Raw genomic sequence first — 12,627 nt, forward strand, 5'->3', positions numbered from 1 at the left:
TCCCAGGTGATTCTAATGTGCAGCCAAGGTTGAGAACCACTGCAATAGAGGAATTCTAAAATCCAAGTTATCCCAAAAGAAGACAGGAAATGAGGAACAGATGGACAAAATTAGAGTGACAAGTAGTAAACAAGGGTAGGACCCTAGAAATGTGAAGATACTGAGCTGGTTTGCACACTGATTCTTATTATGTGGCCCTGTCCATAGAAGGGTCATACAGTTGACCTGTTTCAACATTCTAACTTCCATGGGAGAAAACTGAGTTTCAGAGAAAGGAAGAGGAATGGTCAAGGTTACATACTCAATTAGTAACAGGAAAATGAGACTATACAGACCGTACGCATAACTTTTGGTCAAACCAACTCTGTGGTCTCCTTTACTCTGTGATTATACCACCCCAAAGGCATAGGTAATTATAATTGCTTTGTTGTAGGGACCAGTGTTTGGAGAGCCCATTACATTGACCAACAGAATATTTACCACATTTTTAAGAATTAAACTTTTTTTAGACCTGGCTGGTTTGGGATAATGGTTAGAGTGTCAGCCCACAGACTGAAGAGTTGTGGGTTCAATTCTCGGTCAAAGGCACATACCTCAGTTACATGTTCTATCCCTGACCAGGTCAGGGAGCATGAGGGAGGCAACCAATCAATGTGTCTCTCTCCCATCATTTTTTTCCTTTCTCTCTCTCCCCTTCCTCCCTCTCTTCCACTCTCTCTCTAAAAAATCAATGGAAAAATATTCTCCAGTAAGGATTTAAAACAAACTTTTGAAAAAAAATCACCTTGGCATCAGAATTATAGACTGAGAGGAACCTAGAAGCCATATAAATCCCATGCTCTCTATAATGCCCTCCACCAAATGATGTTTCAATTCCTCTGACAACAATCTTTCTTCAGCCCATTGTGTAAGGAGAACCTCACTATTTCTGAGGAAGCCTGCTTTAATTTTCAGAAAGTTATAATCACTCAGACAGTTATTTCTGTAACTGAGCCCTGCCTTCCTTTAGTTTTGTGGCTAAACTATTGGAACACATTTTTTTTCCTTTTGGTTAAAATGTATTTTAGATTTTTTAGCCATATAAACAAAATCTTCGGGATATTTCAACTTGTAATTATGGCCAGTTAAAGAAGTGGCAAATTTTTTTTCATGTTTATTTTTCGAAAACTAAGTCCTTTCACTTTTCACTAATTCTCCTATAGAAAACAAAAAAAGGCATAGATATAGTAATAAGAGCCTTAAAATGTAGAGTAGTTCAGATTTCTGTAATATTAAACAATGGGAAATTGATTTCTTAGCTCTTTCGAATAGATTTCGATAATGGAGCCTAAAGGCTGAGGTTAGGTGTTGGCTCAGCTGCTGGCATGTTCTGCAATCAGGTCAGACTCACTACCTTACTGAGTTTCAGTTCCATTAGCTGTGGAATTAACAGTTTGGGCTAGATCTTTTCAGAGTTAAGAATTGGTAGAATTGGATTGATGGCTTATTTGGGGGTGAATAATGAAACCCTCAGATCTGTTCAAATCAATAGCAGCAAAGAGCGAAGCCTCCTGACACCTACATTTCTTTCCTCTTCCCAGCCTGGAATGTTCAAAAGTTATTTGCTCACAGAGTCACCTTTTGAAGAGCTAGAAGCCCAATATATTTGAAGTAGCCAATGACATCATATATATGAGTCCTTTTTACCTGTGTTCTATGTTCTAATATCTCAGCTTAGTAGCCATGGGGTAACTGGCAGAGTGGAAAGATGTAGGACTCAGTTTTGTATCCTATAGATTGGTGTGTGTTTTTGTTTTAGAAATGGAATTTGGACAGCTACTCAAAATTGTTACCAACTGCGAATAAAACACTGTAGAACTATCCTTTGGCCACTGAATAGCCAACAAAACTTAAGAATGAGTTAATGTTCTGAAAAAGATACTACCGTAAAACATATGATCGGAAATGAAACCAGAATGGTATCATTTTACAATGTATGTCCAAACAGATTGATGTCAGATTTGTTCTTAGCATCTATTTGCTGAGTATTGGTCTGACTATGACAATCTGGCAACTTGAACCCCAAAGCTAGAAAGTTTTCCATCCATGTCAAATTCCAGATAACTAAGTATGCTGAGCATGGACGGTTGCAGGAGGCATTCATAAGAGCCCATCTGCCAATCCTGTAAGTCTTGGGAGGGAGTATCAGAGAGTACTATGTGAAAGCACTGTGCACCTAAGACATACTGACAGGTATGTCTATAGGAACTGACACAGTGATTCTCCTACTCATCCAAGGTACCCAGATTGAAAAATTATTTCAGAAATGATTCTCTGGTAATGTTCTTAATATAAGAAAAATCACCTAAATACATCAATTTTCCCTCTTTACATCGCTATCCCTATGCTCAAAATAAGAATAACAGCTACTAACTCACAGGGTGCTAGTATATCTGGGGATTTTTACTTTACATGAGGTGCTTTAGAAGCTATTTTCTGACTTACTTTAAATATCACTGCAGGTATCCTTATAGAATGACTTTTGTCATTGATAAAGGATAAAGTAAGAAAGGAAAACCTGGCCCTCTCCAAATTACCCCCACATTCCCTATAGCTGAAGATTGAAGGTTTACCAAATTTCTCACTTGATTAGAAAAGGGAAATTTTATTTTACTTGAGTGGAGATGAAAACCTTTCTATCTTTTTTAGGAGCCTAAGAGCAGTACTTGTTTAAACTTCTTGAAGTTATTTCAAAATTTGTCTTTCATCCTGCTAAGGTCAGGTCACCTTCTCAGATGGGATTACTTTCTATTTCAGGTGTATGCTTGAATTTAAAAAAAAAATAGTCTTGTTGAAGACAAAGTGAAACCGACAGGTTTTTTGTTGTTATTAGTCTTAGTGTACTGTCATGGAAAATTCCAGTATCACTAATTTTTTTACATTGTTTGGGAATGAAATCTTTCGATTTTTCATGGCTGAGATTTTATATTGTTAGATGAATAATTATTACATTCTCATTTCTAAGGTATGAAATAATGAACTTCAAGGAAATGGGAAAAGATTATTTTGATTATATCAATGTTGGAAGCTGGGACAATGGAGAATTAAAAATGGATGATGATGAGGTATGGTCCAAGAAAAACACCATCATCAGATCTGTGTGCAGTGAACCATGTGAGAAAGGCCAGATAAAGGTAAAATGGAGTCCATGTTTCTTTAATGGTTGTTGTAAATTCAGAACCAGAAGTGTTCAATATCTTTGGCTGTTGTTTAAAATTTTAGATACCTGTTTTTTATATTATAAGCTTTTAATGTCAGAAACTGTGTTTTACTTTTTTCTCATTGATTCCTCATGATATCTAGTATGACCCACAATAGGCTTAGTGTTTGAACTCATTGAACCAACTGATGAGTCATGCTTGCCCACACCCTTTCTATTCATGTAAGCCTTTAAAGACATACTTCCTGGGAATAATTAGTTCACAGTTGGAAATTACATTAATTGGTAATTATCTTAACGAATATTTACCAAACTCCTACTAATGCAATGGTTTATATCAATGGTAAAAAAGTAAGTTAGATGCCTTTACTATCAGAAGAGTTATAATTTAGATGAGGAAAAACATCATGGGCACAGATAACTAACATCATGTAAAATGGGATGACTTTATTAAGAAAGAAAAAAGGGGAGCTATATAAGTTCATACAAAATAAAGGGAGAAATTTCTTCTGAATAAAATGTCAGACATTTCACCATGAACTAGAAGGTGAAGATTCAAGAGTAGAGTTCTGAAACATAAATAATGAAAGAAGAGACAAGTTAGAAGTACACTGTGGTGATGAGGGTCCTGAATTGTGGAAGAAACAGTGAGAATAGAAAGGGAGCAAGGGAGATGCTTGAGATGAACATTACAGGTAGACTCAACAAACCCTGGCTATCAATTGGATGTATGATTGGAGAAGAGAAAGAAGTTTGAGCCAATTGTGATTTCGACTCTTAGTAACTAGATTACTAGAAAGTACCATTGTCAGGAACAAAAACTGAATAGTTTTAGAGAAAAGGCAATGGGTTAATTTGGGGCTTGTTGGTTTTGAGATATCTAATCAGTGGTAGAAAATATTGGTCTATATCAATGAGAAATAAGGCTGAGGATACAGACTTAGGAATTGAACATAGCTAAAGTTGAAACTGATTGAGGTGATAAGATCGCTGCACCTGAAAGTACAGAGAGAAGATAAATGTGCGCCCAAAATAGAGAACTTGAAAAAGCTGCAGGAAGAAAAGGTATTCCTGGTTGCTATGGTTCAGTTAGAGCAGTGGTTCTCAACCTGTTCATCCTGACCCCTTTGCGGGTCAAACAACCCTTTCACAGGGGTCACCTAAGACCATCAGAAAACACATATATAATTACACATTGTTTTTGTGATTAATCACTATGCTTTAATTATGTTCAATTTGTAACAATGAAAATACATCCTGCATATCAGATATTTACATTACAATTCATAACAGTAGCAAAATTACAGTTATGAAGTAGCAACAAAAATAATTTTATGGTTGGGGGTCACCACAACATGAGGAACTATATTAAAGGGTCGTGGCATTAGGAAGGTTGAGAACCACTGAGTTAGAGTGTTGACCCAAATGCCAAAAGATCAAGGACTTGATTACTGGCACATGCCCAGGTTGTGGGTTCAATCCCCAGTTGGGGTGCTTGAGGGACAGGGTGAGGAACAAATAGAGAACCAGAGAGCATGGTGGCATGTAAGACAGTGGTTAATCTAAGCAAGATGTCAAGGAAAAGAAGGACTGAAGGGAAGGCATGAGAATTGGGGTTAGCCCTTCACTTAGATCCTTCTGGAAACAGAAGACTACTAAATGGAATAGAATAGAATAACTGAGCAACACAAAATGTATGGTGAAAAGCAGGTAAGGGAATAGTCTGGCAGTTTGAGGACAATAAAAAGCTACTTTTATTCTAAACTAGTGGCCCAGTGCACAAAAATTTGTGCACTCAGGGTGGGGGGAGTCCCTCAACCCGGCCTGTGCCCTCTTGCAGTCTGGGACCTCTCAGGGGATGATCACCTGCTGGCTTAGGCCTGCTCCCCGAGAGATTGGGCCTAAGCTGGCAATGAGACATCCCTCTGGCAGTCCAGCAGCCCTCGGGGGATGTCCACTTGCCAGCGGGGAGCAGACCTAAGCTTCAGTTGGACATCCTTAGCGCTGCTGAGGAGGCGGGAGAGGCTCCCACCACCACCGCTGTACTGGCAGCCATCAGCCTGGCTTGTGGCTGAGCCGAGCTCCCCCATGTGGGAGTGCACTGACCACCAGAGGGCAGCTCCTGCATTGAACGTCTGCCCCCTGGTGGTCAGTGTGTGTCATAGTGACCAGTCATTCCCAGTCTTTCTTCTCTTAGGGTGAGTTTGCATATTACCCTTTTACTATATAAGATAGAGGCCTGGTGCACGGGTGGGGGCCGGCTGGTTTGCCCTGAAGGGTGTCCCGGATCAGGGTGAAGGTCCCGCTTGGGTGCCTGGCCAGCCTGGGTGAGTGTCTGATGGCTGTTTGCAGCTGGTCACACCCCCTTCAGGGTGGGGGTCCCCACTGGGGTGTCTGGCCAGCCTGAATGAGGGGCTGATGGCTGTTTTCAGGCTGGCCGGCAACTGAAGCTCCCAGCCTCTCCTTTTTTTCTTTTTCTTTTTTATTCTGGGATTTATTTACCTTCTATAATTGAAACTTTGTTGCCATCACTGGAGCTGAGAGCCACTCCTGCTCGCTCCAGCTCTGAGACCACGGCCTGCTGAACGCAGGTATCTGGGGTTTGTTTAGCTTCTATAATTGAAACTTTGTTGCTTTTGTAGCTCAGAGCAGGCGGGGAACCTTGGCTTCCTCCATCACTGGAGCAAGCAGCTGTATGGCGTCCTGCTCGTTTCAGCTGTGTGGCGTCCGGCCGCCATCCTGGTTGGGTTAATTTGCATATTGTGCTGATTAGCCAATGGGAGGCATAGCGAAGGTACAGTTAATTACCATGTTTGTCTATTATTAAATAGGACTAGAGGCCCAGTGCACGAAATTTGTGCACTCGGGGGGTGGGTCCCTCAGCCCAGTCTGTACCTTCTCACAGTCCGGGAGCCTTCAGGGGATGTACGGCTGATGGCTTAGGCCCATGGGGAGCAGGCCTAAGCCATCAGTCATACATCCTTAGAGCTGCCGTGGAGGCAAGAGAGGCTCCCGCCACTGCCACTGTGCCTGCCAGCCATGAGCCCAGTTCAGGGCTTCTGGCTGAGTGGAGCTCCCCCTGTGGGAGCACACTGACCACCAAGGGGCAATTCCTGCATTGAGCATCTGCCCCCTGGTGGTCAGTGTGAGTCATAGCGACCAGTCATTCTGCCATTCTGTTGATTTGCTTATTAGCCTTTTATTATACAGGATGAGGTCTGGCTACACAGGAAATAATCCAGTGAAAGAAGGGGATAAAGGTATAATAAAAATTAAATGGGGCTTATTTGTTGGAATACAATGTCCTAGGGGAAGAAAGATCAATTATCAAAATAAGGTATTAATCAAATAGTTATTTAATTGCTATAGGATGCTCCAGGCATTATATATACCTAAAGCAGCTGGCTTGCTCTTTTCAATCAACCACATCTTCACTCTGTTTAAAAGACATTTGAGGTTCATTGAATATTTCAGTATCAATTATAAAGTCTTTAAAGGGTCATCATGAAGATTTAGTAAGCATAAGATCAGAAGGAAGAATGACAAGATAAGCGAAGATAAATATAAATTTATTAATATCTGCTAAATAGCTCAATGACTTATGCAGTATCTGAAAATTTCCTCATGTTTTGTTACGGTATATGAGGGTTGGTCAGCTATGTCCCACAGGCCAAATCTGACTTCCTGCCTGTTTTTGTAAATAAAGTTTTATTGAAATACAGCAATGTTTATTTATTTATGTATTGTTTATGACTGCTTTCACATTTGCTATTGCAAATAGAGTTGCATAGTTGGATGTCAGTAGCGACTGCATGACCTACAAAGCCTAAACCATTTACTTTCTGGTCCTTTACAGAAAGTTTGCTAACCTATAACATCAAATGATAGTCTGCATCTTGGCCAATCATCTTTCAGTTAAACACTTCATGTGAAATTCTTTATGGACTCATTCAGAATATCTATTATTCACAATTTCCAGTTCTTCCTATAGAAATATTATTCTGTGTAAATTACCTCTTGGACATTGTTTTAACCCTTATAGCAATACAGTTTGAACATTTAACTTCAAAATACTGAATGGCTGATTTGAGAGATTTCTATATAATATGCATTGATCTATACCCTTTTATATAGAGGACTGGAGAGCATCCACAGATTTTGGTATCTTCTGGGAGTCCTGGAAACATTGCCCTGCAGATACCAAGAGACAACTTAAGTTTCTGTGGAGTCAAAAATTATATGTGGTTTTCGGACTGTGCAGAGTGAGGGGAGATGGGGTTTGGCACCCCCAGCCCTTGCATTGTTCAAGGATTAACTGCATATACTTTTCTACCCCATTCTACTAAGATCAACTTACACAGTGGAAGAATTTGATTCCCTATTATAATATTTTAAATACTAGTTAACTTGTAATAATTTTTATGTAGTCTTTTTAATCCCAAATTCTATTTTCTAACCAGATCTCATTTTCACTCTATTGAATATAAAATTGACAACATTTTCTTAATATGTTTTAAGGTTGTCACTTAGCAACTTCATTAATGATACCAACATCTTATGGCATTGTTCAGATTTACTAACTTAGTTGAGTCCATGAAAGGACATTAGTTTAGCAAAGATTCAAATATGTTACATATTTTTATTCATAAAGAAAGCAGCACTACTTCCAGGATGTTCAAAAAGAATGGGAATTACTATGAAAGAGAATTGTCACCATCTCTTGTATTCAAAATGAATGTGAACAGAACATATATAACAAGTGAAATAAAGTAAAACAAATCAGTTTTGAATGATCAGAAGGAGACATATTACTTTTCACCACTGATTCAAAATAATATTGTAATATTTGAATTAATCTTGGAGAAGGACATAAACTTATTCTGGTAAAAAAAATGAAATTCACAAAACAGTATGAATTGAACCACAGGAAGTCAGCATATTTCTAGAAGGAAAAATGCAACTGCTTTTGTTTGCCAGGCCCTGCTAAGAAAGAGAATTCTTCAGTATTTGAAATGTGTCTGATTGCATTACTAGTACTTGTCCAATGACAGTTTTACCATTTTTTACCAGTGTGGTTGAAATTACCCCCAAAATGAAATTAATTTCTCTGGATGAATATTTATATGCATACTACTAGTAAAACAGTTAACATTTTTAGTGTTCTACAGTTTACAAATCACTGTGGTATTTTTTAATCCTTAAATTCTGTTATTGGAACAAGATTCCTGAGTGTATTTTAGTAAAGAGAGACAAGTGCACAAATTACGTACTATCCATCTAGGCAGGTTTTTATTAAACTTTGCCTGATGGTGGAATAGTTCCATTTATAAAACTCTGTACATCAAAGGGCTTTGAATTGGACCAGGCTGTCCATTAATTGATCTCTGAAAAAGTTAAGTGGGCATAAATGTTTTAGCTGCTGTATTTTACAACATTAAAAAGAAATCCTCAGGAAACCCTATAAAGGTAGGTGTGTTTTAAAAGCAATGGTATTCGTTTGAAGAAATAGGATCAGCTGCAGGATGCACATCTACTTAGTGGGTATAAGTAAGACTAGAGCCATGGTACCTCTTGATTCCCAGGCCAGTACATCTTCCAAAATATCATGAACTCAATCTTTATATAGACCAAAAAGGCTCAGTGTTTAAGAGCACGTGTCTTGAAGTCCAACAGCCACTGTTTGATTCTTCATTTACCCATATATGCTGTATGAGCTCGCCATGCCTCCATTTCCTCCCTGGGGGGAAAAAATGAGTAAAATAAAGTCAGCTTTGTGATACAGAGATAACAGCATATGGCATTCACTAAATAGCCAGAAAATAGTCAATATCATTAGAGAGAATACTTTAGCTCAATTAAACAGGTCTAGTTAGCAATTTTGTCTCACTTCTCTGGTTATTATAAAGAAAGGACATTTTAACCTTTTTTGTCACCATTCCCTACTTCAAGCATATCAAACTCATGGCCCGCGGGCTGCATGCCTCGTTTATTTGGCCCATGTTGGCCTTTGAGTTTGACATGCTTGCCCTACTTGTATCATTGCAGTGTGGAGAGCCAGCATAAGGGTGCTACAAAATAAGAAAGAGGTTCCACCTTACAACTCTATTTGGCTATAAATATCTAGACATTATTATTAGCAAAGATCCTTAATAGAGTCAGCAACTAAGACAAGAAATAGAGTGTAATCATTGCTGTGTCTGGTTATTGCTGGTTATTAATCACAGTTTTAATTATTTATAGGAATGTTTAATGAATCTATCTCTATTCCACAGAGGCTATTCATGAACCAGGAGTGGGGTGGGAAAAGGCATCCATTTCTAAAAAATAACATCTGAGACTCTTTCAACTGTCAAATTGTTTCAGTTATTTTCTATTGCCTTAAAAAAACCAAATAGATGAAGAGTATATAATAGTCTCAATGACCTTATCCCTATCCACCTTCATCCCAAGCAAATGAAAGCTACTAGAATAAGAAGGAATGGCTGAATTATTGAACCAGGTTTTTAGTAGAAACAGATACCAAGTGATGAGCTCCCCAAAAAAGTTCAAATTCTCCCTCTTCATTCAATACAAATTCCTAATTATTTTTTTAACAATATGGATAGATTTTTTTAACTTTAGCAGCTGTACAATGTTTTTTGCTAAAATGTTTAGCTATTGGAAAGAAGCCAAGGTAACTATAGAGAGGAAAAATTCTTAATTTGAGGGAAAGAGAGGCACAGCCTCAAGAAAATTCAGTTATATACACATATATGTAGATGTATGTGCATTTATATGTGAACTAAACACAGGCACTTAATTAAATACAGGTATCTAAAGTTAATTATCCAAAGACTTACATTTAATTTAATTCTTGGACCCTATCACCAGCAATGTTATGATACTGAACTGGTTTACTTAGCCTGTTTCTTTAATTGTTTAATGAGAACATTAATACTTATACTGCCCATCTGGTAACATTTGAAATAGTTTATGTAAAGCCCTTTCTGCTGTACAAAGCAATACATTTGAATAAAAGATTTTGCTGGATTTTTATCTATGCAAAGAAATAATCAGAACTTTAAATATTTGCCTTAGGTGATCCGGAAGGGCGAAGTCAGCTGCTGTTGGACCTGTACACCATGTAAAGAGAACGAGTATGTCTCTGACGAGTACACCTGCAAGGCGTGCCAACTGGGGTCCTGGCCCACCGATGATCTTACAGGTACTAGTACATGTATCACAATGTCAGCATAGGTGCAGCTCTCTCTTAAGCAAACAAACAAATAAACAAACAAACAAAAAACCTGAAGAAGACACAAACATGGGAGGAGGGAGTCATATCAACAAGCATTTTTCATCTTGATGGCCTTGGTTTATGAATTTGCCTCAGAACAGAAACCTCCCCAACACCTGGCTAATTGTGAAAATCTATACATCTTACAGAGAGATTGGCTTATATTCCCACCCTCCCCACCAAACTAGATCAGAATCCCCAGGTTTTCATGCCATCCTCAGGATATTCTCAGAAATTTCTCTGCAGGACCCCAGGTTACTGTCATTTGAGGAGGAGAGAGCTATTGGCCAGGAAGAAACTAAGATATGTCATGACATATCCAAGAGTAAAAAGGTTACACAGAATTGGGTAGATATTGATCTAAAACTCTTTGTTTCTCTTAGTGCTTTTCCTTAATCTAAACCAGGGACTTCCAACTAATGAGTTTTTAAATACTGTCAGCACAGGGCATGACTGATGTCTGATTGTTCTTTGTTTAGTTTTTTAGGGAGTATGGTAGGGGGTGTTTGTTTTGTGTTATTTTGGTTTGGCTTTATTTTCTGCAAAAGATGTTAAGGAATGTGTCATTGTGTTCTAAAAATTATACTTCTAATTTTTACAATATAAAAACAGCATATGATAGCTTTCATCTTTCTTTATAATTTATTCAATGTATGTTATATGCCTGTTTGCCTCACTGAAATAAAGATACAACCTCTATCTTAACTTAATGAGGGAGGCAAAAAGATAAAAAATATGATTCCAGTTAATTAACAGATTTGTGCAAATAGGAGCATGAGGAGTGGTCCTATGAGACTAAATTTTCAAAGAAAATAGAGAAAAAAACATCTCTATGCTTCGTTTATGTTGGGAAAATATTTTTAAAATCCAAACTACAAGATGGGACCGTTGAAGTGGTCATAGATCTAGCTTAATTTTATAATTTTCATCCACAGCCCTTATTAAAAACTATATAGATGGTGGTACAGACAAAATAAATTATTATCTACTTGGATATTTTTTAAAAATCTCGATAAGATGGCCCACCATGTGTTATGTCAGGTCATCAAATGGTTTTAAAATTAAAATGGATTTAGCACAGCTTTAGGCTAGAAGATTATAGCATCCTCAGTTTTAATCTCCATCCCTCACAGGACAAGAAACTATTCCTGGTATTTGTATTAGTTTATTCCAAAAGCCTGGTTCTCAAAGTCCCGAAATCCTGGGCCTTTTGAGACCAACTCACATTAAAGCTTTGTCTTCAGTGATTGGTATTTATACAGAAAACGTTCCTTTTCTTAAAAAATAAAAAATAAAATTCTGATTTAATGCAATATCTAAGTGCCGTGTGTTAGCATTGGAATCCTATTTTTTACTATAGGACAATGAACTTTCTGATACTCTTTTTTTAAAATATATTTTATTGGTTTTTTACAGAGAGAATGGGAGTGTGATAGAGAGTTGGAAACATCAATGAGAGAGAAATATCGATTCAGCTGCCTCCTGCACATCTCCTACTGGGGATGTGCCCACAACCAAGGCACATGCCCTTGACTGGAATCGAACCTGGGACCCTTCAGTCCACAGGCCAACGTTCTATCCACTGAGCCAAACCAGTCAGGGCCTGATACTCTTATATATCCCAAAACCAACTCAGTGCTGAACACATAGCCTTCAATAAATTTAGTTGAATAGATGAACTATAGCCCACTTGCATACACACACAGTAACATGTCAGAAAGAAAAACGAACATGATTGGTTTTTGTGGGAGGGAAGTGAGGAGCAGTATTGTGGTCTTTACTTTTCTACTATTTCTTTACTTTTTTCAAATTTCTAATTTCAACATGTATTGTTATTAAATTGAACAACTATCTTGCCGATTCAACTATCTGCATGGTTAAACACCCTGAAAGTGAGTATAATATTTCTTGTCCTACATTTTGTAAAACTATTCTGCTGACAATGGACATGGTCTGCTTCCATATTCATTCAGCAGAAAAAATATTTCTCCTTCTTATTTGCATTATAAAATACATGGTAGAGAAACTGAGATTGAAAACCAGAGTTGGTTCTTATATACATTATCATCTTATTAGAAGAGAAACATTAATTTCCTCCTCTCTTGCTCTCTCTGTCACACACAGAGACATACATAAACACACACATATGTAT

At 37.8% G+C, this 12,627-nt stretch overlaps 1 protein-coding gene across 1 annotated transcript in view; it reads left to right on the forward strand.

The window, feature by feature from the left end:
• GRM5 (glutamate metabotropic receptor 5) overlaps positions 1–12,627 on the forward strand; it is a 447,722-nt gene that overhangs the window by 354,393 nt on the left and 80,702 nt on the right. Inside the window, exons 5-6 of the mRNA XM_059708191.1 lie at positions 3,005–3,173; positions 10,277–10,403. Coding sequence (XP_059564174.1) covers positions 3,005–3,173; positions 10,277–10,403 — 296 coding nt within the window. The remainder of the gene's footprint in view (positions 1–3,004; positions 3,174–10,276; positions 10,404–12,627) is intronic.

The sequence above is a fragment of the Myotis daubentonii genome, chromosome 9 (genome assembly GCF_963259705.1).
Source record: "Myotis daubentonii chromosome 9, mMyoDau2.1, whole genome shotgun sequence".
NCBI classification, from domain to species: domain Eukaryota; kingdom Metazoa; phylum Chordata; class Mammalia; order Chiroptera; family Vespertilionidae; genus Myotis; species Myotis daubentonii.